This window comes from Nyctibius grandis, chromosome 12 (genome assembly GCF_013368605.1).
Source record: "Nyctibius grandis isolate bNycGra1 chromosome 12, bNycGra1.pri, whole genome shotgun sequence".
Classification (NCBI taxonomy): Eukaryota; Metazoa; Chordata; class Aves; order Nyctibiiformes; family Nyctibiidae; genus Nyctibius; species Nyctibius grandis.
In genome coordinates, this window is record NC_090669.1 from 22245093 (window position 1) to 22272214 (window position 27122).

General features: G+C 70.3%; 5 protein-coding genes across 11 annotated transcripts; 3 read left to right on the forward strand and 2 right to left on the reverse strand.

The window, feature by feature from the left end:
• Nucleotides 1-1427: 1427 nt before the first annotated feature.
• On the forward strand, nt 1428-5851 carry TUBB3 (tubulin beta 3 class III). The gene is made up of 5 exons (XM_068411612.1): nt 1428-2368; nt 3165-3225; nt 3495-3603; nt 4292-4402; nt 4655-5851. Exons 1-5 carry the CDS (start codon nt 1428-1430, stop codon nt 5728-5730), a joined length of 2298 nt encoding a protein of 765 aa, XP_068267713.1. The 3' UTR covers nt 5731-5851.
• A 1323-nt stretch (nt 5852-7174) lies between these two features.
• DEF8 (differentially expressed in FDCP 8 homolog) lies at nt 7175-11848 on the forward strand. Of its 4 annotated transcripts, XR_011049067.1 has the most exons (13): nt 7175-7204; nt 7674-7793; nt 7905-7987; nt 8508-8657; nt 8740-8881; nt 8957-9121; nt 9572-9699; nt 9865-9978; nt 10492-10572; nt 10657-10797; nt 10889-10998; nt 11103-11279; nt 11336-11848. XR_011049067.1 is itself a non-coding variant. In XM_068411157.1 (12 exons), the coding sequence occupies exons 2-12, from the start codon at nt 7685-7687 to the stop codon at nt 11203-11205; spliced, it is 1326 nt and encodes a 441-aa protein (XP_068267258.1). In that variant the 5' UTR covers nt 7175-7224; nt 7674-7684; the 3' UTR covers nt 11206-11848. The 4 variants fall into 4 exon arrangements, 3 of the variants coding, with proteins under 3 accessions (XP_068267258.1, XP_068267256.1, XP_068267259.1); XM_068411157.1 differs by having other exon boundaries at nt 7175-7224; nt 11103-11848; XM_068411155.1 differs by having other exon boundaries at nt 11103-11848.
• Nucleotides 11849-12172: 324 nt separating this feature from the next.
• On the reverse strand, nt 12173-16333 carry DBNDD1 (dysbindin domain containing 1). The gene is made up of 5 exons (XM_068411549.1): nt 16271-16333; nt 14680-14796; nt 13559-13705; nt 12838-12978; nt 12173-12531 (listed from the first exon to the last, which is right to left on the reverse strand). Exons 2-5 carry the CDS (start codon nt 14726-14728, stop codon nt 12377-12379), a joined length of 492 nt encoding a protein of 163 aa, XP_068267650.1. The 5' UTR covers nt 14729-14796; nt 16271-16333; the 3' UTR covers nt 12173-12376.
• Nucleotides 16334-16452: 119 nt separating this feature from the next.
• On the forward strand, nt 16453-23684 carry GAS8 (growth arrest specific 8). 2 transcript variants are annotated; one of them, XM_068411483.1, is made up of 11 exons: nt 16453-16472; nt 17246-17338; nt 18346-18543; nt 18713-18919; nt 19159-19213; nt 19786-19991; nt 20256-20423; nt 20713-20799; nt 21709-21918; nt 23044-23109; nt 23426-23684. In XM_068411483.1, exons 2-11 carry the CDS (start codon nt 17324-17326, stop codon nt 23573-23575), a joined length of 1362 nt encoding a protein of 453 aa, XP_068267584.1. In that variant the 5' UTR covers nt 16453-16472; nt 17246-17323; the 3' UTR covers nt 23576-23684. The 2 variants fall into 2 exon arrangements, with proteins under 2 accessions (XP_068267584.1, XP_068267583.1); XM_068411482.1 differs by lacking the exon at nt 16453-16472 and adding an exon at nt 16779-16878.
• A 266-nt stretch (nt 23685-23950) lies between these two features.
• On the reverse strand, nt 23951-26691 carry LOC137669401 (5-hydroxyisourate hydrolase-like). Of its 3 annotated transcripts, XM_068411484.1 has the most exons (9): nt 26574-26689; nt 26350-26469; nt 26105-26260; nt 25888-26032; nt 25636-25811; nt 25466-25555; nt 24516-24658; nt 24257-24392; nt 23951-24108 (listed from the first exon to the last, which is right to left on the reverse strand). In XM_068411484.1, exons 1-9 carry the CDS (start codon nt 26613-26615, stop codon nt 24019-24021), a joined length of 1098 nt encoding a protein of 365 aa, XP_068267585.1. In that variant the 5' UTR covers nt 26616-26689; the 3' UTR covers nt 23951-24018. The 3 variants fall into 3 exon arrangements, with proteins under 3 accessions (XP_068267585.1, XP_068267587.1, XP_068267586.1); XM_068411485.1 differs by lacking the exon at nt 23951-24108 and having other exon boundaries at nt 24374-24435; nt 26574-26691; XM_068411486.1 differs by lacking the exons at nt 25466-25555; nt 25636-25811; nt 25888-26032; ... (1 more) ...; nt 26350-26469; nt 26574-26689 and adding an exon at nt 25033-25166.
• Between the last annotated feature and the right edge of the window lie 431 nt (nt 26692-27122).

The window sequence follows — 27122 nt, forward strand, 5'->3', positions numbered from 1 at the left end:
TGTAATGGTGTAGATGTGGCTCAAACCACCCGGAATAAATCCTCCTCCTCTCTGCTGTGGGGATGGGGCCGGGGGAGGTTGGCCTGAGCCCTGGGGTCTGCGCTACAGCGCAGACCCCAGGGCTCAGGCCATCCTCCCCCGGCCCCATCCCCACCAGTGAACACAGGATTCCCCTTTGCTCCCTGGATTTGCAGACTCAGCGTTTTCCACCTTCCCCTCTCAATGCCTCTTGTTGATAAAGCTAAAAATTCACGGCACGTACCGGCGTGCTCTTTAGCCGAGCGGCAGCCGGTGGCTGTTGGTCTGGATTCCTCCCGCTCGTGTTTTCATGGGGGGTGAGCGGGGCTTTGGCTCGCTGCATGGCCATAGCTCCTCGCCGTGATGGCACTGGGGGTGAACAAGGCACCGTGGCAGCCTGGCACCCCGGCTGAGCTGCTTTTCATCGTGCCGGAGCCACGGGTGAAGGGAGCGACCGTGGGATCGACCTTTTCATGTGGCCCCGAATGGGTCTGCGGCAGCTGAGCGGCTCCGGGCATCAACACCAACCCAAGGCACATGATGGTCAGATGGGGGACGTGTCCCTCAGCCTGCCCGGGCTCCCCCCGGCGCGCGGGCGTGGCGTGGCGTTTAATTGCGCCTTTGATGATCCCTATTAGACCTGTCGCCCACCCCGTGGTGGCAAAACACCTTCCCTGGGGCCAGTGGTGCCCATGGGGCTGGTGGAGGGGATGGAGGTCCCAGCCCCAGGGAGGGGCAGCTTGGCTCCTGCAGTGGGGAGGGTCCCACTGGGCTCCCAGGGACACCCCTGGGCACGCAGGCCTGCATGGGACCCCCCCCCAAGACACACAGTCCCCCCAGAGCACACAGAACACTTGGGGACCCCTGTGGCACACAGCCCCCCAAGCTGCATGGCCATGGGGTGCATGGACCCCCCCCAGGGCACGCGGGACCCCTGGGCACATGGTGACCCCAAGCAGTCGGGCTCTCCAGGGCCGTGCCAGGGGTCCGGCAGCCCCGGCCTCTGCGGTGGCCGCTGTGGCTGCCGGGGTGCCGCCGTCATGCGGGTGCCCACCCTCCTCGGGAGGAGGAGCCGCGGGAGCCGGCTTTAAAGTGGGGCAGAGAAAGGGCCCTTTTTCTTCCCCAGCACCCTGGGCGGGCGGGCGCGCAGCGGCGGCGGCGCCGGGCAGGGCTGGCGAGGAGGACGGCCACGACACCGGGGGTCCGGCGGGCGTGCGGCATCCCCGGTACGTCCCTGGTGCACCCCTGGGCGGCCGGACCCCTCGTCCCCAATTCCTCTGCATCCCCTCGGCCTCGCTGCCGGGCACTGCGGGAGCGCTGGCGGGCTGGGCCAGGGGCTCGGGGGGTCTGTGGGGGGCCCCGGGGGCTCGGCCCCCAGCCAGGGGGGCCCTAGGGCTGAGGCGGGGGCCATGTCGACGCTGGCCCCCCTGCGCCTGCTGCGCGAGCCCTGGAACGCCAGCGAGGGCAACCAGAGCAACGCCACGGCCGGGGCCGGCGGCGCCTGGTGCCAGGGGCTCGACATCCCCAACGAGCTCTTCCTCACGCTGGGGCTGGTGAGCCTGGTGGAGAACCTGCTGGTGGTGGCCGCCATCCTGAAGAACAGGAACCTGCACTCGCCCATGTACTACTTCATCTGCTGCCTGGCCGTCTCCGACATGCTGGTGAGCGTCAGCAACCTGGCGGAGACGCTCTTCATGCTGCTGATGGAGCACGGCGTGCTGGTCATCCGCGCCAGCATCGTCCGCCACATGGACAACGTCATCGACATGCTCATCTGCAGCTCCGTCGTGTCCTCCCTCTCCTTCCTGGGGGTCATCGCCGTCGACCGCTACATCACCATCTTCTACGCCCTGCGCTACCACAGCATCATGACGCTGCAGCGGGCCGTGGTGACCATGGCCAGCGTCTGGCTGGCCAGCACCGTCTCCAGCACCGTCTTCATCACCTACTACCGCAACAACGCCATCCTCCTCTGCCTCATCAGCTTCTTCCTCTTCATGCTGGTCCTCATGCTGGTGCTCTACATCCACATGTTCGCCCTGGCCCGCCACCACCTCCGCAGCATCTCCAGCCAGCAGAAGCAGCCCACCGTGTACCGCAGCAGCAGCCTGAAGGGAGCCGTCACGCTCACCATCCTCCTGGGCGTCTTCTTCATCTGCTGGGGGCCCTTCTTCTTCCACCTCATCCTCATCGTCACCTGCCCCACCAACCCCTTCTGCACCTGCTTCTTCAGCTACTTCAACCTCTTCCTCATCCTCATCATCTGCAACTCGGTGGTCGACCCCCTCATCTACGCCTTCCGGAGCCAGGAGCTCTGGCGGACGCTGCGGGAGGTGGTGCTGTGCTCCTGGTAGGCACCGGGACACGGTGACGGTGGCAGCACGGCCACCACCGGACAGACGGACGGACGGACAGACGGACGGGACGCGCCGCGGGGCGTCCCCCGGTCCGGGCTGGCGGTACCCAATAAAGGCTCTTTACAGTGATGCTGTGGCTGGGGGGCTCCGGGGGGGGGCCGGCCCTTCCCGGCCCCACCATTTATTCGAAGCCCCGTTGCTCCCGGTTCCGGTGGGGACTGGGGCGGGGACCGGCGGGGCGTTGATCCCCGCGGGGGGGGGGACACGCAGCCAGGGCCGTCCCCAGACAAAGGGTCCCCTCGCCGCCGCCTTTGTTCTCGGCCCGCCGCCGCCCACCCCGGTCCCACGGGGGCTCCTGGCGCCCGAGCCCCCCCCCCGTGCCCTGTCGCTGCCCCACCCGTGACGGGTGTCGTGTGTCCCCCCCCGCCGCCGCTCCGGGATGCTCCGGGTGGTCCCTGCCCCCTCCCCCCCGAGGGTACCGGGGTCCCTCCGCGTACCGGGGCGGGTCCCTCCCTTTCCCCCCCCTCTCTACGGGTGCGGGGTGTGGGGCGGGGGGTCCCCCCGATCCGTCGGGGCGTGTCGGTGGGGAGGGGGGGGGGCGTGTCCGGGGCGGGTGGTGCCGGTGCCGCAGCGCTGCGGCGACCGTCACCGATTGGTTTACGGAGAGGCGCTGACGTCAGCGCCCGGCCCGGTGCGGCGCTAGGCGGCTATAAAAGAGGCGGCGGGTGCCGGTGCCACCCCCCCGCGCTCCCGGTGTCGCTTCGCTCCCGGTTCTCCCTCCCCCGGCAGCACCATGAGGGAGATCGTCCACATCCAGGCGGGACAATGCGGCAACCAGATCGGTGCCAAGGTAACGGCGGACAAAGACCCCTCCTCACCCTCTCGCCCCCCCGCTGCACCGGGAGGACAAAGGCACGATGGGGGGGGGCGGCGGGGGGGCTCCGCCCCCCCGCCGCCCCCCCCCATCGCGCCTTTGTCCGCCCGCCGCCGCCCTTCAGCACCACGGACAGCGCCCCGCCCTGCCCCGCCGCAAGGGGGCGCCCGGGGGGGGGTTGTGAGCGTGAGTGTGAGTGTGTGTCCCCCCCTTCACTGACCCCCTGTGTCCCCCCCCCATATCAGTTCTGGGAGGTGATCAGCGACGAACACGGCATCGACCCCAGCGGCAACTACGTGGGCGACTCGGACCTGCAGCTGGAGCGGATCAGCGTCTACTACAATGAGGCCTCGTGTAAGCGACCCCCCCTCACACACCGGGACCCCCCCTTGGGGGTGGGGGGGGGGGGACATACACCCCGTCCCTTCCCCGCCCCGCCCCGTTGCAGGCAGGTCTTGGGTCTGCGAGGATGGGGGGGGGATACATGAATCTATGGGGGGGGGTGGAGATGTGCACCCACCCCGTGGGACCCTGTGGGTTGGGGGGGCAACATGCGCCCCCCAGCTCCATGGGGAGCCTGTGGTCTGGGGGGGGGACATGGCATGTGCCCCCAGCTCCATGGGGCCCTGCAGTGCTGTGGGGGGGGACACACATGCACCCAGCTCCATCAGGACCTTGTGCTCTGGGTGGGGAGGGGGACACATGACATGTGCCCCCAGCTCCATGGGACCCCCATTGTGTGGGGGGAGAAGGGTGCACCCAGCCCCAGAGGGACCCCGTGGTTTGGGGGGGGGACATACAACACATGGACCCAGCCCTGTGGGAGCCTGCAGCGGTGGGGGGGGACACATGTGCACCAAGCCCCATGGGACCCTGTGCTCTGGGAGGGGGGGACACGACGGGTGCGCCCAGCCCCAGAGGGACCCCGTGTTTGGGGGGATGGACACGCACACCTCCTGCCCCGTGGGAGCACGCAGGGTGGGGGGGGGACACCCCCGGGGGGGCAGCGGCAGGTCCCCTCCCAGCACGGGGTCTCTCGCAGCTCACAAGTACGTGCCTCGCGCCATCCTGGTGGACCTGGAGCCGGGGACGATGGACAGCGTGCGCTCGGGCGCCTTCGGCCACCTCTTCCGCCCCGACAACTTCATCTTCGGTAGGTCCTCGGGGAGGGGGACGCGGTCACCCTGGTCCCCAGACCCCTCCCGGGCCGTTGCCGTCCCTAGGGCGCCCGGCGGGTGCGTCCCCACCCACGCCGCGGGCCCGGCGCGTCGCCAAACCTTTGCGGTTTCCTCTTCCCACCCCGCCCTGGCCTCAGATCTCGCCGCTGCCGGCGGCACCGGTCCCCTCCCCGGCGTGGGCGCAGGGAGCCGGCGGCCATCGGGTGCCTCTTTCCCCCCCCCGACAGGGCAGAGCGGGGCCGGCAACAACTGGGCTAAGGGCCACTACACGGAGGGGGCCGAGCTGGTGGACTCGGTGCTGGACGTGGTGCGGAAGGAGTGCGAGAACTGCGACTGCCTGCAGGGCTTCCAGCTGACCCACTCGCTGGGCGGCGGCACCGGCTCGGGCATGGGCACCCTCCTCATCAGCAAGGTGCGGGAGGAGTACCCCGACCGCATCATGAACACTTTCAGCGTGGTGCCGTCCCCCAAGGTGTCGGACACGGTGGTGGAGCCCTACAACGCCACGCTCTCCATCCACCAGCTGGTGGAGAACACGGATGAGACCTACTGCATCGACAACGAAGCTCTCTACGACATCTGCTTCCGCACCCTCAAGCTGGCCACCCCCACCTACGGCGACCTCAACCACCTCGTCTCGGCCACCATGAGCGGCGTCACCACCTCCCTCCGCTTCCCCGGCCAGCTCAACGCCGACCTCCGCAAGTTGGCCGTCAACATGGTGCCCTTCCCGCGTCTCCACTTCTTCATGCCGGGCTTCGCCCCGCTGACAGCCCGTGGCAGCCAGCAGTACCGCGCCCTCACCGTCCCCGAGCTCACCCAGCAGATGTTCGACGCCAAGAACATGATGGCCGCCTGCGACCCCCGCCACGGCCGCTACCTCACCGTGGCCACCGTCTTCCGAGGCCGCATGTCCATGAAGGAGGTGGACGAGCAGATGTTGGCCATCCAGAGCAAGAACAGCTCCTACTTCGTGGAGTGGATCCCCAACAACGTCAAGGTGGCCGTCTGCGACATCCCTCCACGGGGGCTCAAGATGTCCTCCACCTTCATCGGCAACAGCACGGCCATCCAGGAGCTCTTCAAGCGCATCTCGGAGCAGTTCACGGCCATGTTCCGCCGCAAGGCCTTCCTCCACTGGTACACGGGCGAGGGGATGGACGAGATGGAGTTCACCGAGGCCGAGAGCAACATGAACGACCTGGTGTCCGAGTACCAGCAGTACCAGGACGCCACGGCCGAGGAGGAGGGCGAGATGTACGAGGACGACGAGGAGGAGTCGGAGGCGCAGGGCGCCAAGTGATGCCCCCGCCGCCCCCGCCGTGCCGCCCGCAGCCCCCCGGCTTCGCGCTGCCGCCCCCGGCCGGGCTCCCCCCGCGTGTCCCTTCGGTGTCTCCTGACCCCGTCCCCCCCTGAGCCAGCTCGGCCCCCCACGCCCCCCTCCTGCCTCCCCCCTTTTTCGTTTTTTACTGGTTCGTGTCTATTATTTTTTTTGAATACTTAATAAATTTATTGCTGTCCAGGTACCACCCGTCTGCGGCTCCTGGGGAGGGGGGGGACAGGGACCCTCTGCTGGGGGCAGCCTGGGGGCTCAGCACCCCAGCCCTTCTCATTAACGGGGGGACTTGGGGCCCCCACATGCCCAGGGTGGCCATGCCCAAGCCCTAGTCCCCTCCCAGACAATGCCTGTCCCCATTGTGTCCCCTTGCCCCCCTGCCCTGTGCCCCACACCCTCCTGCCTCCCAGGCCCAACCCCCCCAGGGCTGGGGTTGCAGGTGCCACCTCACCCATCTGCAGCACCCGGGAGGGTGGCTGCGCCTTTGTCCCCACTGTCACCCTTCTCCCTGCTGGGGTGGGTGGGGGGTAGCAGCTGCCCCCTCCCTGCACCAGGACAGTGCTGGCCCCTTGTCCCCCCAGCTGAGGTGGGGGTGTGGACCCCAGTCTGCTCTCCCAGGGCTGCCCCGGGGTGGGGGGCCAGGCTGGGCTGCCATGGGGCTGCAGCCCCCCCGGGGCCACTGCTCCCTCCTGGGGGTCCCTGGGGGGAGAGAGGCTGTGCTGTGTGGGCACGGGAAGGGGCTGGGGGCTATAGGGATGGGGACTATGGGGCTGGGGGCTCTGGGGACTGGGAGCTATGGGGCTGGGGGCTATGGGGACCGGGAGCTATGGGGCTGGGGGCTATGGGGATCGGGACTATGGGGCTGGGGGCTCTGGGGACTGGGAGCTATGGGGCTGGGGGCTCTGGGAACTGGGAGCTATGGGGCTGGGGGCTATGGGAAGTGGGAGCTATGGGGCTGGGGGCTATGGGGACCAGGAGCTATAAGGGTGGGGACTATGGGGCTGGGGGCTCTGGGGACCGGGAGCTATGGGGCTGGGGGCTATGGGGACCGAGAACTATAAGGGTGGGGACTATGGGGCTGGGGACTATGGGGACAAGGGACTACGGGTCTGGGGGCTCCGGATGCAAGGAGCCGCGGGGCTGGGGGCTCCACGGCTAAGGCTGTGGGGCAGGGCTGAGGGCACGGAGGCAGGAGGCTGTGGGGCCGCGGGGCCGTGCGGGTGTCCCCGGGCCCGGCGGTGGCGACGCCGCGTCCCCGCTGTCCCCCGGCGCGGCCCCGCCCGGGCGCGGTGCGGTGCGGTGCGGTCCGCCGGCCGGCAGGGGGCGGCAGAGCGGGCGGGCGGGGAGGGGCGGGGCGGGGCGGGGCGGTGAAGGAGCGAGGGGGCGGTGCTGCGGTGAGCGGGGCGGGGGGGGCTGCCCCCTGGCGGGCGGGCTGTGACCGGTACCGGGGGCTCTGCTGGGGTGTGCGGAGGGGGGGGGCAGTGCGGGCTCCGGGGGGGGCCGGGCAGTGCGGGGGCTGCACCGGGGCCGGGCAATGCGGGGGCTGCACCGGGGCCGGGCAATGCGGGGGCTGCACCGGGAGGGGAGCGGAACCGGGCAACGGGGGGGCTGCACCGGGAGGGGAACGGGGCCGGGCAATGCGGAGCTGCACCGGGGGGGGAACGGGGCCGGGCAGTGCGGGGCTGCACCGGGGGGGAGCGGGGCCGGGTAATGCGGGGCGGCACCGGGAGGGGAACGGGGCCGGGCAATGCGGGGCTGCACCGGGGGCTCTGCCGGGGGGTGCCCGCGGGCCGGGGCGGGCGGTGGCAGCGGGGCAGGGCGGGGACCACGGGCGTGGGAGGCGGAGGGACGGGTTTGTCCACGGTGACACGGTGCCGGTGCCGGCGGGGGGCTGAGGCGGCGTCCCGCAGGGCGGGCGGCGATGGCGTACGACGAGCGGCTGGCCCGGTTCCGCCAGGGCCACCTGAACCCCTTCGACAAGGGCCCCCCGCAGCAGCCCGAGCGCCCCGACGGGGGGGCCCCCGCCCCAGGTGGGTGCTGAGCCCCTCCCCGCCCCACGGCACGGGTGGGCAGGTGGTCCCAGCCCCACACTGGGGTGGGCAGGTGGTCCCAGCCCCCCCATGGCGCTCACCCCGTTGCAGCCCAGCAGCCGGATCCGTCCCCGGGGGACCCCGAGGGCGCCCTGGACCTGGGTCTGGCTGAGGACCACTTCTCCCGTCCTGTGGTGAGTGGGGCTGGGGGGGGTATGTGGGGCTGGGGGGGTGTGTGTGGGGCTGAGGGGGGTGTGTGGGGCTGGGGGTGTGTGTGGGGCTGAGGGGGGTGTGTGTGGGGCTGAGGGGGGTGTGTGGGGCTGAGGGGGGTGTGGGGGGGTGTATGTGGGGCTGGAGGGGGGCTGTGTGGGGCTGGAGGGGGGCTGTGTGGGGCTGGAGGGGGGCTGTGTGGGGCTGGGGGGCTGTGGGGGGCTGAGGGGGTTGTGGGGGGCTGAAGGGGGTGTGTGGGGTGGGGGGGGGTGGGGGGGGCCGGGGGGTATGTGTGGGGATGGGGGGCATGTGTGAGGCTGAGGAGGGTGTGTGTGGGACCAGGGGCGGGTGTGTGGGGCTGGGGGTGTGTGGGGCTGGGGGGGTGTAGGGCCAGGGGGTGTGTGTGGGGCCGGGGGTGTGTGTGGGGCTGGGGGTGGGTGTGTGGGGCCTTGGGGGGTGTGTGGGGCGGGGGGCTGCCAGCCCACCCTCCCCCCGGCTCCGCAGGGCCTGCTCCCGGCGCCGGACGCGGCGCAGCTGCGGGAGGCCATCGAGGAGTGCAAGCGGGCGATCCTGGCGCTGCCCGAGCACTCGGAGCGGCAGAAGGACGCGGTGGTGCGGCTCATCCACCTCCGCCTCAAGCTGCAGGAGCTGAAGGTGGGGCGGGAGCGGGGCCTGGGGCGGGTCTCCATGGCTGGGGGGGGTCCACGCTGACACCCCCACGCCCCCTCTCCCCCAGGACCCCGGCGAGGACGAGCCCAACATCCGCGTGGTGCTGGAGCATCGCTTCTACAAGGAGAAGAGCAAGAGCGTGAAGCAGACGTGCGACAAGTGCAGCACCATCATCTGGGGCCTCATCCAGACCTGGTACACCTGCACAGGTGGGGCTGGCACCCCCCTGCGTCCCCCTCCCCAGCCCCAACCCTGCGCTGACGGCTGCCCCCCCGCCACCCCAGGGTGCTACTACCGGTGCCACAGCAAGTGCCTGCCGCTGGTGAGCAAGGCGTGCGTGCGGGCCAAGGTCAGCCACCAGGCCGAGTACCAGCTCAGCATCTGCCCCGAGAGCGGGCTGGACAGCCAGGACTACCGCTGCGCCGAGTGCCGGGCCCCCGTCTCCCTCCGTGAGGCTGCGCCGCCGCCGCGTGGGGCTGGGGGGGTGTGTGTGGGGCTGGGGGGGAGCTGGGGCTGTGTGGGGCTGGGGGGAGCTGGGGATGCACAGGGCTGTGTGGGGTTGGGGGGAGCTGGGGGCCAGGGCTGCCTGGGAGTGGGGGATTTGTGGGGCTGGGCTCCCTTGGGGGGCTGCATGGGGTTGGGAGTCTGTGGGATGTGGGGCTGGGCCCCTTTGGAGGCTGTGTGGGGCTGAGAGCTATGGGGAGCTGGGGGGTCAGGGCTGTGTGGGGCTGGGGGGGGCACAGCACATGGGAAGGTGACACTGGGTCCTCACTGTGTCCCTGGGTGCTGCTACGTGTCCTGTGGTGAGTGTGGGGTGAGCAGGGTGTGACGCGGTGCCAACACGTGTGCCGGTGCCGGTGCGCATGCTGGTGCACGTGCCAACACGCGTGCCGCTGCAGGGGGGGTGCCCAGCGAGGCCCGGCAGTGCGACTACACCGGCCTCTACTACTGCAGCAGCTGCCACTGGAACGACCTGGCCGTCGTGCCCGCCCGCGCCATCCACAACTGGGACTTCGAGCCCCGCAAGGTGCCCCTGCGGCGGGGTGGGGGCTCGGGGGTGCCCAGGGTCCTGGGTGGAGGTCACCTGGGGGGGGCCGTGTCCCCGGGGCCGTGTCCCTGGCGATGGGGTCCCCGGGGCGGTGGCGGTGGCCCGGTGCCCGTGGCTGACGGTGGCCCCGGCGGCGGGGGGCAGGTGTCGCGCTGCAGCATGCGGTACCTGGCGCTGATGGTGTCGCGGCCGGTGCTGAAGCTGCGGGAGATCAACCCGCTGCTCTTCAACTACGTGGAGGAGCTGGTGGAGATCCGGGTGAGCGGGGCCGGGGGGGGGGACACAACACCCCCCGGCAGGGCTGGGGCTGGGGGCAGTGTGGGGTGAGCAGGGGGGAGAGGGGGACACCGGCAGCACCCGCTGGGTGCCACAAAGGGGGAGCAGGGCAGGGGTGGGGGAGCGGGGCAGAGGGTGCCCAAACCTCTACAGGGCTGAACTTGACCCAGCCTGACCTTGTCCCTGTCCCATCCCTGTTTCTGTCCTGTCCCCATCCTCATCCCATCCCTGTCCCCAACCTCATCCTGTCCCCAACCTCACTGCATCCGTGTCCCCAACCTCATCACCTCCCTGTCCCCATCTTCATCGCATCCCTATCCCCATCCCTGTCCCCAACCTCATCCCATCCCTGTCCCCATCCCCATCCCATCCCCTTCCCCATCCTCATCCCTTTCCCTATCTTCATCCCATCCCCACCTCGTCCCTGTCCCCATCCTGCCCCTGTCCCGCTCCCGTCCCTGTCCCATCCCCGTCCCCGTTCCCGTCCCCCCGCAGAAGCTGCGCCAGGACATCCTGCTGATGAAGCCCTACTTCATCACCTGCAAGGAGGCGATGGAGGCGCGGCTGCTGCTGCAGGTCAGGCCCCGGGGCGGGGGGACACCGGGACCGGGCCAAGCGCCGCGGTGACGGGCGCGGCGGTGACGGGCTGTCCCCCTGCAGCTGCAGGACCGGCAGCACTTTGTGGAGAACGACGAGATGTACTCGCTGCAGGACCTGATGGACATCGAGGCCGGGCGCCTGAGCTGCTCCCTCACCGAGATCCACACGCTCTTCGCCAAGCACATCAAGCTGGACTGCGAGGTGAGCCGCCTCAGCCCCCACCCACACCGGGGGGGGGCACAGGGGGTCCCCGCCGGGCACCATCGGGACCCTCTGCCCGCTCCCACCCCAGCGGTGCCAGGCGAAAGGCTTCGTGTGCGAGCTCTGCAAGGAGGGCGACGTGCTCTTCCCCTTCGACAGCCACACCTCCGTCTGCACCGACTGCTCCGCCGTCTTCCACCGGTACGGCCACCCCCTGCCGCCATCCGCGTGGCACCGGGGCAGGGGGACACAGGGCGGCGCTGGGGGGTGCCGCGGGGTGACCCGGCGCTGTGCTCTCCCCGCAGGGACTGCTACTACGACAACTCCACCACGTGCCCGCGCTGCGCCCGGCTCAGCCTGCGCAAGCAGTCCCTCTTCCAGGACCCCGGCGGCGAGGCAGAGCCCTGAGGGGGGGGCCCAGCCCCACGGCTGCCCCCCACCCACCCGCCCCAGGGCCATGGGACGGACACGGGCAGCCCCACGGCTGCCCCCCCACCCACCCGCCACAGGGCCATGGGACGGACGCGGGCAGCCCCATGGCCGTTTGGGGACTGGGGTGGCCCACGGCTCTGCGAGGTAGCTGGGACCCTCTGGCCGTGGACCCACGGCAGCTCCTGCCATCCCTGCGCTGGTCCTGCCTGGAGTGCCAACCCTGGGACGCGCTGGGGTGCAGGCAGGGGTGCGGGCAGGGGTGCAGGCAGGGCAGGGGTCCGTGCTCCGCTGCCTGTACTGCACCCACGGGTGCAGCCGGGGAGGGCAAGCAGCGGGACTCAGCCAGGAGCCACCCTGGGCTCCTCTGTGGGGGCTGAGGGCCTGGGCAGGGTGTGGGGGGAGGCAGGAGTGGGGGCCCCCCCCATACACCCCCTACACCACACTACCGGGCTAACGCTGCTCATTCTGGGGGGAAGACCCCCGGTTCCCCCCCGCCCTGCGGACACGCCGGTTCCCGGGGCTGCGGGAGGGGGGAGCCGGGCAGGGCACGGTGTGGGGCCGCCCCACGGGCCCCCCCCGGGTGTCCTGTAGCATTAACGAGGCCTCTGTGCACAACCCAGCTCCGTGTCCCGGCTCTGCCTCCCGCCGACATCGGTGTGCGCGGCGGCGGGGGCTGCTCCCGGTCCCCCCCCACACCGGGAGGGACGGCGGCCAGCGCTGCCCTGGTACCGGCTGGGCTCCCCCTGCCCCACCCGGACCCCCCCCCGGTGTGCACCGGGCTCCCCGGGGGTCGCCCCCCCGCTTCCCCCCTGCGGCGACGGAGGCTGGCGGAGGCGTGGTGGGTCGGTGGGTTTTACCGGAGCACAGCGCTGCTACACGGGGACCGGGCGGGCACCGGCACCGGCCACGCTCCGCCGGGCTCAGAGGCACCTCTCACCCCCTCCCCGCCGCTCCCCGCAGCCCCGGCCCCGCGTCCCGGGGCGGGGGGCGCCGGTTTTCCCTTCCCGGGGGTCTCACCCCGGGCCTCCCTCCGCCGGGCACGGGTCCGCCTCGTCCCGGGGATGAGTTGCCCCCCTCCAAGTCCTGCGCCCCGGCCCCACCGGGTAGGGCGGGCTGTCCCCGTCCCCGGTGTCCCGGGCGGGCAGCCCTAGGGCTCCCGCGGCCGCTCGGGGGGCAGGAAGGCGTCCGGGGGTCCCGGCGGCAGCTCCGGGTCGCTCAGGTGCTTCTTCTCCCGGGGCTGCTCCCGTGTCCGGGTCCAGGAGGGCGAGCGCAGGTACCCGGCCCGGGGCACCGGCTGGAGCCCTGCGGGGACACACGGCTGGGGGACGCGGGGACAGGGCTGGAGGACCGGGGAGACACGGCTGGGGGCTGCTCCGGTGGTCTGGGGACACGCGGTTCGGGGCCGTTCTGGGGGTCGGACCGGGGCTGCTCCGGTGGACCGGGGACACATGGCTCGGGGCTGCTCGGGGGACTGGGGACACGGCTGGGGGCTGCTCCGGGGGTCGGACCGGGGAGACGCGGCTCGGGGCCGCTCCGGGGGACCGGGGACACGCGGCTCGGGGCCGTTCCGGGGGTGGGACCGGGGCCGTTCCGGTCACGCTCGCTCACCGCCCGGCGGTTCCCCCGCCGCGTTCTCCTCGTCCGAGTCGGCGAAGACCTCGGCCAGCTCCTGGTCCGACATGTCGGTCAGCTCGGTCAGGTCCAGCAGGTCGAAGTGAACCTCCAGCGAGGAGACGCTGCTGAGGGGCTCTGCGGGCAGCGGCGGGGCTGGCACCGCCCCGAGGCCCCGGGGATGGGCGGGGGGGGGGAGCAGCGGGGGCAGGGGGGCGCCCTGGGGAAGGGGGGGGCTCGGCAGGAGCGGTGACCAGCTGTGGGCTGGTGGGGGACACCAGGGACGGGCAGGGACCCCGGAGGCTGGCAGGGGACCGCAGGAGCTGGCAGGGACCAAGGGGCAGGCAGGAGATAGTAGGGGCAGGCAGGGGATGCCAGGGACAGGCAGGGGACCCCAGGGATACGCGGGGACCCCAGGGGCTGGTAGGGGACACTGAGGACAGGCAGGGGACCCCAGGGACAGGCAGGAGATACTAGGGGCAGGCAGGGGATGCCAGGGACAGGCAGGGACCCCAGGGGCTGGGAGGGGGCACTAAGGACAGGCAGAAGACCCCAGGGACACAAGGGTCAGGCAGGGACCTCAGGGACAGGCAGGGGACCCCGTGGGCAGACAAGGGGTGCCAGGGGCTGGCAGGGGACCCCAGGGACAGGCAGGGACCCCAGGGACAGGCAGGGACCCCAGGAGCAGGCAGGGCTGCCCGCGCAGGGCCACACTCACGTCTGCGCTCAGTGACCTGCAGCAGGCCGGCGCTGGGGACGGGGATGCCACCCTGCTCCTCCGCGGGGGCCCCGGGGGGGTCCTGGGCCGGCCCGTGGGTGGGGGTCCCCGCCGGGCGCTCCGGGACCAGCACCTCCTTGCCGAGCTCTGCGGTACCGGCACTGCCACGTCGGTGATGGCAGCTCCCTCCCGGGGCCCCACCGGCACCCTTGGGTGTCCCAGCTGAGGGGGACGGGGGCAGCGGGACCCCAGGGGGGAGCAGGGGGGCCAGGCAGAGCTGCCCAGGGCCCCGCGGCCCCGGTGCCGGCAGCCGGCAGCCCCGCGCCCCCCACCCTGCGCAGCCCCTTTGTGTCGCCCAGACAAAAGCGCGGCTGTGCCGGAGCCCAGACAAGGGGTGGTTTGTCTCTCGGCAAGCGCCGGCGGGGCTGAGGTGGCCACGGTCATGGCACAGCCCGTGGTCATGGCACAGCCGTGCCCGGGTGCCCCTCCAGGGCTGACCGGGCACCAAGGGTGGGCAGGAGACCCACCAGCACCCGGCACTGCTGTGCCAGCACCCCCAGCCCACCCAGGGCCAGTGCTGGGGCAGGATTAAGCCAGCTGCACCCCGGCACCGTGTGCCACCGGGCCCTGCCATCACCGCGCTGCTGGGTGAGATGGCACGGGGACGGGATGGCATCTCCTCCTTCCCCCCAGGATGGTGACAGCAGGGCAGGGGACAGAAATCCCCCCGACCAAAGGGGAAGGGGACATTATGGGGGTGTTTGGTTCCTGTTCTTGGTACCCAGAGCTGCAGGACACCCCTGGCCCTGCCCTGCCACTGGCTCTGCCAGGTCCTGACCCCGCAAGGTGGGACTGGGCACCCCACACTGCTGGCACCTTCCCTCCAGCCGGGAAACGGGGTCCCCACCCTGCTCTGATGCTGGGAAGAGCTCCCTGGGGAGGGAAAAGAGGGCTGCCCACTCCTGCCCACTCCTGCCCGCTCCCACCACCCCTCCCCACACACCACCGCGGTGCCCAGCCGCGGTGGGTGACACGGCGGTGTCACCGTACGGAGCGTGTCCTCCCCTGCCACCGGCAGCCTCCCAGCCCCACTCTCCCCCCGCCCCGAGCCCCCCACCCACCGGGGCGCTGGTCCCTGCCGCAGAAATCCCCTCTGGCCTCCGCCTGCATGGTCACGCCGCGGTGCCGGCCACGCCGCCGGCCACGCCGCCCCGCTCCGGCCTGGGCTCACCGGCTGCCTGGCGGGGAGCGGGGCCGGCATCAGGGCTCCCTCCCCACACGCCGCTCTGCTGACTCACGACAACCCGCAGAGCCCGGCACCCGCCGCTCCCGCTGCCCCGCCACCGTCGGCCCCGGTGCCCGGCCCGGTGCCACTGTCCCCTGACGCGGCTCCAAAGGGCCCGGTGCCCCGGGAGGGCACGGCTGGGGCTGCCACCGCCACAGGGGCCATGGCACAGCCATGCGGGAGGGACGGGCATGCACGGGAGCGCCAGCACCTCCCGGGTCACCATGTAGGACCCTGCTGCAGCCCCCTCCGTTACCGGGGCCCCCCCGGCTCCACCGGCATGGCCAGCACCCCGTCCCCAAGCGCCCCAGCCCTCCGCACTCCTCCACCGGCACCAGCACCCCTGCACACGGGTGTCTGCCTGGCACCCCCCCTCCACACCCGGCACCCCCCTGCACCTCAGCCTGCCCCAGGCACCCCGGCCCCAGCCTGGGCCCCCCACTGCGCCCCCAGACCCCCTGGGCACCCCACTGCACCTTCAGACCCCCTGGGCACCCCACTGTGCCCCCAGACCCCCTGAGCACCCCACTGGGTCCCCAGATCCCCTGGGCACCCCACTGGGTCCCTAGACCCCCTGGGCACCCCACTGTGCCCCCAGATCCCCTGGGCACCCCACTGCACCCTCAGACCCCCTGGGCCCCCCCACTGCACCCCCAGACCCCCTGGGCCCCCCACTGAACCTTCAGACCCCCTGGGCACCCCACTGCACCTTCAGACCCCCTGAGCACCCCACTGGGTCCCCAGACCCCCTGGGCACCCCACTGCACCTTCAGACCCCCTGGGCACCCCACTGGGTCCCCAGACCCCCTGGGCACCCCACTGCATCCTCAGACCCCCTGGTCACCTCACTGCACCTTCAGACCCCCTGGGCACCCCACTGTGCCCCCACAGCCCTTGGGCACCCCCACTGCACCCCCAGACCCCCTGGGCACCCCACTGCATCCTCAGACCCCCTGGGCACCCCACTGTGCCCCCAGACCCCCTGGGCACCCCCCTGCACCTTCAGACCCCCTGGGCACCCCACTGCATCCCCAGACCCCCTGGACACCCCACTGTGCCCCCACAGCCCTTGGGCCCCCCACTGCGCCCCCAGACCCCCTGGACACCCCACTGCGTCCTCACAGCCCTTGGGCACCCCACTTCACCCCCAGACCCCCACCCCAGCCCTCCCTGCACACACCCCCCTGCTCACACTGTCTCCCCCCCCCAGCCTCCAGCCTCCCCCCATCCCGCAGCCCCCCCACCCCTGCTGCCGGGCACCCCCTGGCACGGCCCCGTGCACACCCGCACCCGGGCACACCCCCCCCAACCCCGTGCACCTCTGCAGCCCCCCTTGCACACCCCTTGCACACCCCTTGCACACCCCCCCCCACCCTACATCTCCCTGCGCACCCCCTGACCCCGCACCCCCCCCTCCCCGCCCTCACCTGCGGTACCGGCCGCTCCCGGAGCCTCCATGGGCCGGCCCGGTGCCGGTGGCGGTGCCGGTGGTGGGCGGGGCGGGCCCGGTGCCAGCCCGCAGCACGCACGGTCCTGCCCGCCGCGGCGGGGGCGGGGCTGGGGGGCGGGGGCGGGGACGGGGACGGGGACAACCGGGACCGGCCCCGGGGGACCGGGGACACCGAGGGGGTGCGGGGAAGGACCCGGGAGCGCGGGTCCGGGGTGGGGGGGGGCACGGCGGGGACCCGGGGGGGTGCGGAGGAGAGCGGGGGGGCTCAGATCCGGGGTGCAGAGGGGACCGGAGCGGGGGCGACACGGGGACCGGCGGGGTCGCGGGGGGGAACCGGGGCGCAGGGGGAGCGCGGGTGCGGAGGGGCTGGGGGGGCCGGGGCGGCACGGGGGTGCGGGGGGGGGGCCCGGGCACCGCGGGGGGGCACCGGCACGGCCCCCCCCCCCCGGCACCGGGCCCGGGGCGGGCCCCGCCGCCGTTGCCAGGGCGGGGCGTTGCTAGGGGGAGAGTCCGCCCGCCGCGCTCTTCTCGCGAGATCTGCGCGCCCGTTGCCCGGAGACGGCGGCGCCGGCGGCAGCCGCCATGGTGAGAGCGGGGCCGGGCCGGGGGGACGAGGGGGCTCTGGGGCTGCTGCCGCGGGGTCCCCTGGAGCCGGGGGGTGCGGGCAGGGGAGGGCGGCGGGGCCTGGCCCGCTCCCGGCGCCGCGGTGACGCCCGTGAGGCCTTAGCGCGGGCCAGGCCTTAGCGCGGCGCCTTGGTTCCATGCCCGGGGGTTTCGCTGCGGGGCTGGGCCTGAGCCGCGGGTGTCCCGGAGGGTCTCGGGGGTTCCTCCACTCCCGTCACCCTCCTCACGCCGTCCCCGCCGTGGGAGCCGGGATGCTGCGCGGCCCGGGCCGGTGCGGGGGCCCTGGGCGGCACAGCTGCAGCTCCTGCGTTTCGCTTCCTTCCCTTAGGCGCCCAAAAAGAAAGCCGGAAAAAAAGGGAAAGGGAGCAAAGCTCCAGCGGTGGTGGATGCCTTGGCCCCGAAGGAGATGACCAGGGAGCAGGTGAGAGGTGCCCCGTCTCCCAGCCCACCCCCGGGTAGGGCAGCGCTCAGGACCCCTGCTCGGCGCGTGGCTCCGGGGACAACAGGTGGCGGAGGGTGACAGAGACAAGCGGCCGGGGTTCATTCCACGGCCTGACGCCTGTCTGGGCTGGGTGGGGGGTTCACACTGTTCCTGGCAAGAGCAGACCCTCATCCCACCCTCCCTCCCGCTGCTCCAGGGCACTCAGCTCTCCAGGCCCTCGCTGCCTTCTCCCCGACTCTAAGCCCAGCATCCTGCTCAGCCCAGAGCTCTGTGACTGCAGCCTGCTGCGCTCTCGGTCACGTTACTGCTGGGGCAGGAGGCCACCAGCATCCTGGCTTGTACCAGCACTAGTGTGGCCAGCAGGACTAGGGCAGGGATTGTCCCCCTGGACTCGGCACTGAAGCCGCACCTCGAATCCTGGGTGCAGTTTTGGGCCCCTCACAACAAGACAGACCTTGAGGTGCTGGAGCGAGTCCAGAGAAGGGCAATGGGGCTGGTGAAGGGTCTGGAGCACAAGTGTGATGAGGAGCAGCTGAGGGACCTGGGGGGGTTTAGCCTGGAGAAAAGGAGAATGAGGAGAGACCTTCTCGCTCTCTACAACTGCCTGCAAGGAGGGTGTAGCGAGGAGGGGTCGGTCTCTTCTCCCAGGTAACAAGTGACAGGATGAGAGGAAACGGCCTCAAATTGCCCCAGGGGAGGTTTAGGTTGGAGATCAGGGACAATTCCTTCCCCAAAGGGTTGTCAAGCGCTGGCACAGGCTGCCCAAGGCAGTGGTGGAGTCCCCATCCCTGGAGGGATTTAAAAGCCGTGTAGATGTGGTGCTGAGGGACATGGGTCAGTGGTGGCCTTGGAAATGCTGGGTTAATGGTTGGACTCGATGATCTTAAAGGTCCTTTCCAACCTATGTGATTCTACGATTCAGTAGTATTTAGGCACCTGAGGGGCCTCCTCACCCCCCTACCTGGCTCTTCCCCTTGGCTTTGCAGCTGCAGGACCACGTTGTGCGTCTCCGGGAGGAGCTGGACCGAGAACGGGAAGAGCGCAACTTTTTCCAGCTGGAGCGTGACAAGATTCACACCTTCTGGGAGATCACCCGCCGGCAGCTGGAGGAGAAGAGAGCGGAGCTGCGGAACAAGGACCGGGAGATGGAGCAGGCGGAGGAGAGACATCAAGTGGAGATCAAGGTGGGAAGGGAGGTGGTGGGAGTGCCCCGAGCTGCAGGCGCTGAGGAGGAGAGGGAAGGGGGAAGAGGAGGAGGAGCTGGGTGGGATGCTAGTCAGGAGGTCTCGGCGATACCCCAGCTCCGCACGTCTCCTGCTGAAGCCCCTCACTCAGTCTGTGGCTTCTCTTTAGGTTTACAAGCAGAAGGTGAAGCACTTGCTGCACGAACACCAGGAAAACCTCACCGAGCTGAAGGCGGAGGGCACCCTGTCCCTGAAGCGGGCCCAGAAGGATCACTGGGCCCAGGAGACGGAGCTGCGTCAAGACATGCGCTCCTTGAAGGTGGAGCTGAAGGAGAAGGAGCTGGTCAGCGAGGAGGCGGTGAAAAACATGTGCCTGGTACGGCTGGAGCTGTGGGCGAGGTGCCCCTGCCACGGAGGGAGGTGGTGGGGCCACCAGCGGAGCCCTCCCAGCCACGGCGTGGGAGTGGGAGCCTCTCTCCGTGGGGTGGGATGGGGTTTTCCGCAGGCACCGCTGACAGATGGACTTAGAGGCAGCAGGGAGCCTTTCCTGGGGAGCAGGGGGGAATCCCTGGGGATTTGGTTGTCTGCCTCTGACATGTACCTGCTCCCTAACAGAAACAAGAGGAGGAGATCACCCAGCTGTACAACGACTTTGAGAGACAAGTGAAAGGTCAGGACGTGCGCGTAGCCCCTGCACGAGCTCCCTTTGCCAGCGTGCTGGGGAAGTCTCCTCGGAGCTCTGCTGGGCTCCCTAGCAGAGCCTCGAGCAGAAAGGGGGCCAGTTTTCCCCCAGTTCTGGCTGGTTTGACCCCAGTTCTGGTCATTTTTCCCCCAATTCTTGCTGCCCTGTGCTCTGGGGCTGCCAGACCCCCAGCATGGTGTACCACTGAGCGCAGCTGCCCGGCAGCGCTGCCCCGGGCTGCGGGGTGGGCTGGCTGGAGGAGCCCTTGCAGAGTCCTCGCTCCAGTCCCCTCCTCAGGGGACGTTTCGGGTTCTCAGGGGCTGGCTTGGAGCGTTTCCATGCCCTCTTTTTTCCAAGGAGGCTATTTCTGGGCTCCGCTCTCCGCCGTTCCAGCGTAACCGCTCCGGGTGCTGGTGGCAGCTGCAGTGACGCCGCTAACGAGCGTCTCGTCCTCGAGTCACGCCGCTGTGGCACGCGCCGGGCTGGCGTTGGCTAATGGAGCTGGGGTTACGTGGGGTCTCCGGGAGGTCCTGACTCAGCCCCCCTGTGCCTTCCCCCAGAGATCGAGGCCAAGTACGCCGAGAAGATGCAAGTGCTGCGGGACGAGCTCGACCTGCGGAGGAAGACGGAGATCCACGAGGTGGAGGAGAGGAAGAACAGCCACATCAGCGAGCTGGTGAGGAACCACGAGAAGGCCTTCAGCGACATGAAGAGCTACTACAACGACATCACCTTCAAAAACCTGGCGCTCATCAGCTTGCTGAAGGTACTGCCTGCCCCTGGCCTGCAGTGCCACCCTTCCCCCAAGGGACCCGTCCTGGGAGGATTTCACCCAGATCTGGCCACTTCCCAGGTAGCCACGTGGGTGCTACTGCTCTCCTGAGGGTTGTACCACATTACAGGAGCGAAGCTCTTGTGTGCAGGGAGATGTGTCTGGCTGGGCTGGCAGCAGGAGGGTGTCCAGACGGTGTGGGAGGTTCTGAGGAGCTGGGCAGCCCCCAGGAGCTGGCACTTGTGTTCCCAAGAACAGGAGCAGATGGAGGAGATGAAGAAAAGAGAGAATCACCTGGAAAAGGAGAAGGCGGATGTGCTGCTCCAGAACAAGCAGCTGAAGGAGCCCCTGCAGCAGGCCCAGGAGCAGCTGTTTGAGATGCAGAAGAAGTTGGCCCACTACGACAAGGACAAGGAGGCCCTGACGGTGAGTGGCCAGCCCTGTTCCTTCCCGAGTCACCCTGGGGGTGGTTGCTCAGCTGTGACCTTGGCTGGCCAAAGGCCTTTGAGTCCCTTCCAGTTTGTAAGATCTCAGAGGGGACTCCCAGGACTCTGGTGGTGAGGAGCTGGAGTGGCCCCCACCCCAGAGAGGGAAGGGAGTTGCTGTGGGTGCTGCCTGGTTTTCCTCGCCCGTGTCTCTTTGCTGGTCACTGTCCTTCCTTACCAGAGCGTGTCCTCCCACACCGTGCTCTTTAACTGTCCCTTTCTGCTCACAGAACACAAAAGCCCGTCTGAAAGTCACCCAGAAGGAACTGAAGGATCTTCAGTGGGAGCACGAAGTGCTGGAGCAGAGGTTCAGCAAGGTGAGAGCTGCAGGTGGGTCTGGGCATCAAGCTTCCCCCTCCAAACCACATCCCCTCCGTGGAGGACGGGGCAGGAGGGCTCAGCAGCGAGGCTGTGCTCAGCCGAGGGCTTTCCACCGCCCTAATCCAGATAACTCCTGCTTCCCACAAAGCTGCTCTCCCACGGTCAGCAGACAGGCCTGGCCTTGTACTCTGCTAAGCAATCACGCACGCTCCGGCGGTCCCCTCCCGGCCTGCCACGGACCGGCCGCAGCAGTGGCTCGGGGCCAGGGCCGTGGGGAGAGGTGGTCACGGGCCACCACCCCTGGCCACAGCTCGCTCCCTTCTTCTGCCAGCATTCAGGGGTCGCTCCCCCCGCTCGCCGTGCCAGGGCGGCTCGGGATGGGTCCTGGTGGCAACGTGCTGCCAGGCTCGGCCTCTCCCCCCTCCGCTAACCCAGATAAATCCGTGAGGCAGAAAAGAGCTCGTCTGTGGAAATCCCCAGGAATATGAACGTTGATCTGAGGCCTCGTTAACAATCCGTCATTAAGGCAGCAGCGTATTCAGTGCATTCAGAAATAGGCTGTGGAGGAGAGAGTGTGGCCTAATTAGGACACTTATTAACTAGCTGTGAGCCAGCTGTGAGGAGGAGGAGAGGGGGGACTCCCGTGTTCTGCGGGACCCTCTCCGAGGGGGGCTGCAGCCCATCCTGCTGTCGGGGTGTCCCCTGCCCGGAGGGGAGGAGGGGGCAGAAGCACCGGTGGCAGCCAGGGAGGGAGGGAAGCCCCACTCCAGCCCCTGCCTCCCCTGCAGGTGCCCTGGGGAGCAGCCGGGCTCTCCCTGGACCCGTTTGCTGCCATCCCAGGTGGCCACCAGCCTGGGGGTCCTGAGGACTGTGCGAAAAGCCTGTGCTTGTCTTTGGGGGGGCAGGTGCAGGCGGAGCGAGATGAGCTCTACCAGAAGTTCACCAAAGCCATTAAGGAGGTGCAGCAGAAGACGGGCTTCAAGAACCTGCTCCTGGAGCGCAAGCTGAAGGGGCTGCTGGGCGTCCTGGAGCAGAAGGAGGTGGAGCTCGGCGAGGTCTTAGCAGCCTCCAAGCTCGACCCGGGCGCCCTCTCCTTTGCCTCACACAAGCTGGAGGTACCGTGGGGCCCCGTGGGGGCTGGATTTGGGGGGCAGGGGCTGCTTTGGGGGCAAATGCAGGCTTGGAGCCTGCACGCCCCGGTCCTACGTGGCTGTAGCCGCCGCGTCGCTCGTTCCCGGCGCTCCCAGGGCCACGTGCGGTGCCGCAGGGCACCCCGGCTCTCCCTCGAGAGCAAAGCGTGTGGGTGTCAGGGTTTGGCACCGATCTCCCCGTCAGGTGGGGCCTGTTTGGAGGAGAATGGCCCCGGGCCGAGCAGGGCTCACCGGTGCTCTGCGCTGCCGAGCAGCCGGCTGCGCACGGGGTCCGTCAGCGACCCGGGGTGCTCTGTGCAGGGGCTGTCACCCCCCGTGAGCCCAGCCCGGCCTCCCTGGCTGCAGAGACGGGTTCCCAGGGGCTCTGCAACGTCTAAAAATACGTCTGCAGAAAGCCTGGGCGCGGAGACCCACATTCCTGGCGCCTGCCACAGCCGTAACTGGAGAAGCAGCGCTTGCTCCTGGCTGGGTCGGGACGCGGGGGGTGTGGGCCCCTCACTCAGGGTGCCCTCCCGCTCATCCCGTGCCAGCCAGTCCCCTCCCAGGTCCCCTCTGCGGTGGGTGGCAGCGAAGCACCCAGAGAGCCCCTTGCCAGGGCGCCCTGGGACGCGCACAGCCACAGCCGAGGCTCCGGGGCCACAGGGTGGGCAGCGCTGTGGCACCTCCGAGCAGGTGCCACCGCAGCAGGAAGGAAAAACACATTCCTGGGAAGGCGTCAGGGCGTCGAGCTCTCCCGCAGCTGCTGGAATTCCTTGGCTCAGCTGCCACCAGCGTCCTCCCGGGGAGCCTCTCGCCCTGTAATTCCCCCGGTGCCGCGACGGCAGGGCGGTGCTGCCGGGGCAGGTGCTGCCGTCACCCCCCCTTGCAGACCATGATGGCAGGGCGGTCCAGGAGGTCCCTGTCCCTCGCCCCTGCTGGGGGCTGGCTGTCCCTGGCAGCGCTGGCTCCAAGGGGGCAGGGTGGTGGCCGCCTGCCAGGCCCCGGTGCCAGCTCAGCCGCCACGCTGCAGCTCCGTGCACTCTGCCACGCCACGGCCACCGCAGCCCCGGGGCCAGCAGCCCCTGCCTAATGCGCCGTGTCCCTTTGCAGGACGTCCTCAATTCCAAGAACAGCACCATCAGGGACATGCAGCTCCAGCTGGCCCGAGTCTGCAAGGTGAGGGAAGGGGCAGGGGGCTGCCCTGTGCCCCCCGGGCAGGGCTGGGGACTGTCGGGGGGTGGCTGCGCCTTGCGGGGGTGGGAAGGGGACCTTGTGCCGCAGGGCTTGCACGGAGCGGAGGGAAGGGTGCTCGCAGTAGCCAGCTGAGCTGCCTCGTGCCCTGGGGTGGGCAGTTTCCCCATTTGCCCTGCCTAGGGGGGTGTGTTGGGGTCCCCCCACCCCGTGCAGGGGGGTGCAGGCAGCCCGTGCCCAGGCGAGGAGGGGCTGGGCTGGCGCTGGGCTCTGGGCTGACCCTGCGGCGCTCCTCTCGCAGGCCTACAATGACATGCTGCAGACCTTCAAGGCAAAGCTGACGGCCTTCGGCATCCCCCTGGACAACCTGGGCTTCACCCCCCTGGACAGCCCCGTGCTGGGGCAGGCGGTGGGGCAGGGCCCCGCAGGGCTCGTCGCGGTGCCCACCTGACACCAGCCAGCACCGAGGGACGTGCCAGGCCGGGCTGGGCCCCCTTGGTGCTCCATGCCATTAAACTGACCCCAGGGAACCTTCTGGAGCACCTGGAGGACCCTCTCTCTTTCCTCCCTGGGGGTCCTTCCCTCCAGAGCAGCCCCCCTGCCACCAGCCACGGGCAGCTGCGTCGGCTCTGCCTGTGCCAGCGCGCAGCCGGAGGCCTCCCGGCATCCCACCCACCGCAGCAGGCTGGAGCGGGGCCCCCCAGGTCCCCCCTGCCCCTGGGGTTCTCCCCCTGCCCATGCTGCCCCCGGGGCCCCCCCCCGTTTCCCCCCCCAGCAGCCACATGTGTGCTGCCCCCAGGAAGGTGATTATTTTTGAGACAAACAGTGATGTTTGAAGCCTTTAATGGTGTCGGCGGCGACGTTCCCCCGCCGGGCGCCCCCCCATCCTGTCCCCTAACTGCCCCGGTACGTGGTGTAGGAGTAAGGGCTGATCAGCAGCGGGAGGTGCAGCTTCTGCGTGGGGTCAGCGATGGTGAAGACGACCTGGGGGAGAGCGAGGGGGGCTCAGAGAGCTGCAGACGGGCCTGGGGGGCTGCTTGGGGCAGAGCAGGCGGCTCCTATAAGCCTGGCCGTGGCCCCCAGACCCCTGCTCCGTGGCCCCCATCCCCTGCTCCCCGCTCTGCCCCCGTACCTCCACGAAGGGGTAGAAGCTGACGTGCCCCAGGCCCTCCCAGTACGCCGCCGTCTCGAAGCGCAGCTTGTAGGTGCCAGCCTTGGCCTGTCCCCGAGGCAGCAGGAGCAGGCAGCGCCCGTCCCCGTCTGTCTGCCTGCGGTCAGGAGCCAGCCCTGACGTGGTGGCTGTCCCCTGCCCTGTCACCAGGAAGTCTCTTGGGGTAGGGGGGACAGGTAGCAGCATCCCCTGCCCCTTTTGCTGCCACCAGCTCTCCTACCTCTCCACCAGCTCCGTCCACTGCGGCCCCGGCTCCTGCAGCTGGGCTAGCTGGACAGCGAGCCCGCTTGCCGGCAGCCCCGTAGCCGTGTTCAGCACGTGGGTGGTCAGGGTGCTGTTCACCGTCTCGGACATGCCTTCGGCCTGAGGCAGAGGAGGCAACGGGGCTGGGACGCGTCGCGGCAGCTCCCTCCCTCCCTGTGCCAGTGCCGCAGACGAGCCCCCCGGGTGCCCCCAGCCCCTCGCCAGCGGTGGCCGTGGCACGGCAGCAATGGCTGACCTGGACCCAGGGAGGAAGCAGCCCTGTCCCTGTTGCCTTCCCTGCCCGCAGGGTCACGTGCGGGCAGATGTTAACCCTGCACGTGCTCCAGAGCTGCCTGGGGCAATGCTGGCAGGGGTGGCTGAGACCCTTCCCCTCTGGCAACCCCCAGGTTGTGCTCCCACCCCGCTGGGCACGACTGGGTGGGGGCATGACCTGGGGGCTGCTGCCATCCTGCTCTCGTTGCCATCCTGCTTACCTGGCTCTCCTCCATCCCACTCAGCCATGGGCCTGTGGCCGGTGCCACCGCACAAAATGCCATCCCCTGCCCCGGCTGCCCTTGCTGGCGCCGCGGCCTCTCCCCACGGAGCTGGCGAGGCTGGATGCCGCTATCCCGGCGAGAGGTTGGGGCAGGATCGGGCGCTCCTCCCCGGCTGGGCTGAGCCGGCGCAGGTGGCTTCCCCCCCCTCCTTGGGAGGAGCGCCCAAGAGCCCTGTGGCACCCACACTCCGGAGCTGGTGGACCAGAGCCCAGTGGGATGTCGGGGAGCTGGGCCAGGAGGAGCCGTGGCAGAGTTGCCATCCCAGGAAATGTGGCAGCCGGGGACACGGAGGGGATGCCAGGAGCAGGCAGTGGCACTAACCCTGCCCGTCTGCCCACTGCGGGGGCACGGGGTGGGCTCGGCGCCTCACCTGCACTCTGATGAGGGCGGTGGCGGTGGCCAGTAGCCCAGCGCCTGCCATGTCGGCCGCCTGGATCTCCAGGGTGTATTCAGGGACCACCTGCAGCGAGAGGCCACGTCACCCCCAAACCATGGGGCTGGGGGGTGCGGGGGGGCTGAGGGACCATGCCCAGGGCTCACCTGTGCCGCCAGCCCCACGGTGGCCACGGAGATCACCCCGGTGCTGCCGTTGATGGCGAACATGTGGGGCTGGGGCTGGTCCGGCGTCTGGCGCAGGATGGAGTAGCCCACAACCCCGTTGTTGGAGTTCACCGTATCGTCCGCGTCCGTGGCCAGCACCTGAAGCACGGGGGTGCCTGGGAGCGGGCGGTGATGGGGACATCTCCCCCGTCCCCCCCGGCGCTGCCTCCTGCTCGGCAGCATCAGCCTCACCTGGCTCAGCCCCCTCCAGCACGGTGCCGTGGAAAACCGCCTGGGTGAAGACGGGCCGGTTGTCGTTCTGGTCGGTCACGGTGATGATGATCTCCGTGGGGTCCTCCACGGGCTGCCCGCTGGCCGACACGGCGTGGGAGAAGAGCTGCCAGGGGCACCGTCAGCCCGCGCGCGGCCCCGGGGACCGGCCCCCTCCCCAGCCCGGCCCCCCACTCACGACGTATTTATCGATCTCCTCCCGGTCCAGCAGCTTCGTCACCTCCAGCCACCCCGTCTCCCGCTCGATGGTGAAGACGCCCACGGGGGGGGTGTCCGCCCCCTGCCCCGTGATGCTGTAGAACACCCGGGTCTCCTTGTCCTTGTTGGATTTGATCTGGCGCCGAGGCGGAGCGGGGGGTCAGAGGGGTCCCGGCTCTCCGGGGACCCCCCCGCCCTGCACCCTGTCCCCGTGGGGCCGCGTACCTGCACCAGCTTCTTGGGGAAGGGCCCCCGCTCGTTCTCGGGGCAGTTGATGGGGGGGATGACCCAGTCCCTCTTCTGCCGCCGGAGGCCATGGCCGGGCTCGGGGAAGGTCAGCACGTCCTGCGGGACCGAGAGTGGGGCTGGGGGGGGCAGAGCTCTGCCTGGGGCTGGGGTGGGCTGTCCTGCGGTGCCCCCCCCGCAGACATCCATCTGGACAGTCCTACCAGCAAGAGGAGGAGGAGGAGGGTGAAGGCGCAGGGCAACATGGCTCCGGCTGCACTGGCTGCTCCTCCGGGTGCCAGCTGAGGACCTTCCCTGCGGCCAGCCGTGACCTTGGCCGAGTCCTGCCAGGGACGCCGAGCGCCAGCCCACGGGTGCTGGCAAGTGGAGCCTGGAGGGGTGCCCAGGAGGGACCCAGGGGGCTCCGGGCCCCCCCTGCCACCCCCAGCCATCAGCCCCTGGCAGGGGGGACACAGCACCAGGGACACTCGATGCCCTGTGGGGTGCTGAGGCCCCCCTGGGGAGCTGAGCCCCCTCCGTTGGACACTGGGAGCCCCCACACCCATCGCGGTGTGACCCCCAGGCGATTCCCGGGGCCAGCCGGGCCCCCCAGGGTGCTGGGGAGGGGGCAACGCTGCAGCTGGTGCCCGATGGGACCCCCCTGGCATAGGGGGAGCACCCCGACCCCCCCGGCAGCGTGGGCCCGGGGTGCTGGGAGAGCCACCGCTGCAGGGTGCTGGGTCCCCTGCCAGGGGGGGTCCCCGGGGGTCCCC

What these genes read in the sequence shown, in the direction of transcription:
- TUBB3 (XM_068411612.1), top strand. Translation starts at nt 1,428, where the DNA reads ATGTCGACGCTGGCCCCCCTGCGCCTGCTGCGCGAGCCCTGGAACGCC. An exon ending in GAGGTGGTGCTGTGCTCCTG is followed by an intron (nt 2,369 to 3,164) that starts GTAGGCACCGGG and finishes CTCCCCCGGCAG; the next exon opens with CACCATGAGGGAGATCGTCC. An exon ending in CCCCGACAACTTCATCTTCG is followed by an intron (nt 4,403 to 4,654) that starts GTAGGTCCTCGG and finishes CCCCCCCGACAG; the next exon opens with GGCAGAGCGGGGCCGGCAAC.
- DEF8 (XM_068411157.1), top strand. Translation starts at nt 7,685, where the DNA reads ATGGCGTACGACGAGCGGCTGGCCCGGTTCCGCCAGGGCCACCTGAAC. An exon ending in TCAAGCTGCAGGAGCTGAAG is followed by an intron (nt 8,658 to 8,739) that starts GTGGGGCGGGAG and finishes CCTCTCCCCCAG; the next exon opens with GACCCCGGCGAGGACGAGCC. An exon ending in AGGAGCTGGTGGAGATCCGG is followed by an intron (nt 9,979 to 10,491) that starts GTGAGCGGGGCC and finishes GTCCCCCCGCAG; the next exon opens with AAGCTGCGCCAGGACATCCT.
- DBNDD1 (XM_068411549.1), bottom strand. Translation starts at nt 14,728, where the DNA reads ATGCAGGCGGAGGCCAGAGGGGATTTCTGCGGCAGGGACCAGCGCCCC. An exon ending in CGGCAGGGACCAGCGCCCCG is followed by an intron (nt 13,706 to 14,679) that starts GTGGGTGGGGGG and finishes CCGGTACCGCAG; the next exon opens with AGCTCGGCAAGGAGGTGCTG. An exon ending in GGCGGGGGAACCGCCGGGCG is followed by an intron (nt 12,532 to 12,837) that starts GTGAGCGAGCGT and finishes GTGTCCCCGCAG; the next exon opens with GGCTCCAGCCGGTGCCCCGG.
- GAS8 (XM_068411482.1), top strand. An exon ending in AGGAGATGACCAGGGAGCAG is followed by an intron (nt 17,339 to 18,345) that starts GTGAGAGGTGCC and finishes TTGGCTTTGCAG; the next exon opens with CTGCAGGACCACGTTGTGCG. An exon ending in TGGAGCAGAGGTTCAGCAAG is followed by an intron (nt 20,800 to 21,708) that starts GTGAGAGCTGCA and finishes TTGGGGGGGCAG; the next exon opens with GTGCAGGCGGAGCGAGATGA.
- LOC137669401 (XM_068411484.1), bottom strand. Translation starts at nt 26,615, where the DNA reads ATGTTGCCCTGCGCCTTCACCCTCCTCCTCCTCCTCTTGCTG. An exon ending in TCCTCCTCCTCCTCTTGCTG is followed by an intron (nt 26,470 to 26,573) that starts GTAGGACTGTCC and finishes TCGGTCCCGCAG; the next exon opens with GACGTGCTGACCTTCCCCGA. An exon ending in GCTGGAGGGGGCTGAGCCAG is followed by an intron (nt 25,812 to 25,887) that starts GTGAGGCTGATG and finishes GCCCGCTCCCAG; the next exon opens with GCACCCCCGTGCTTCAGGTG.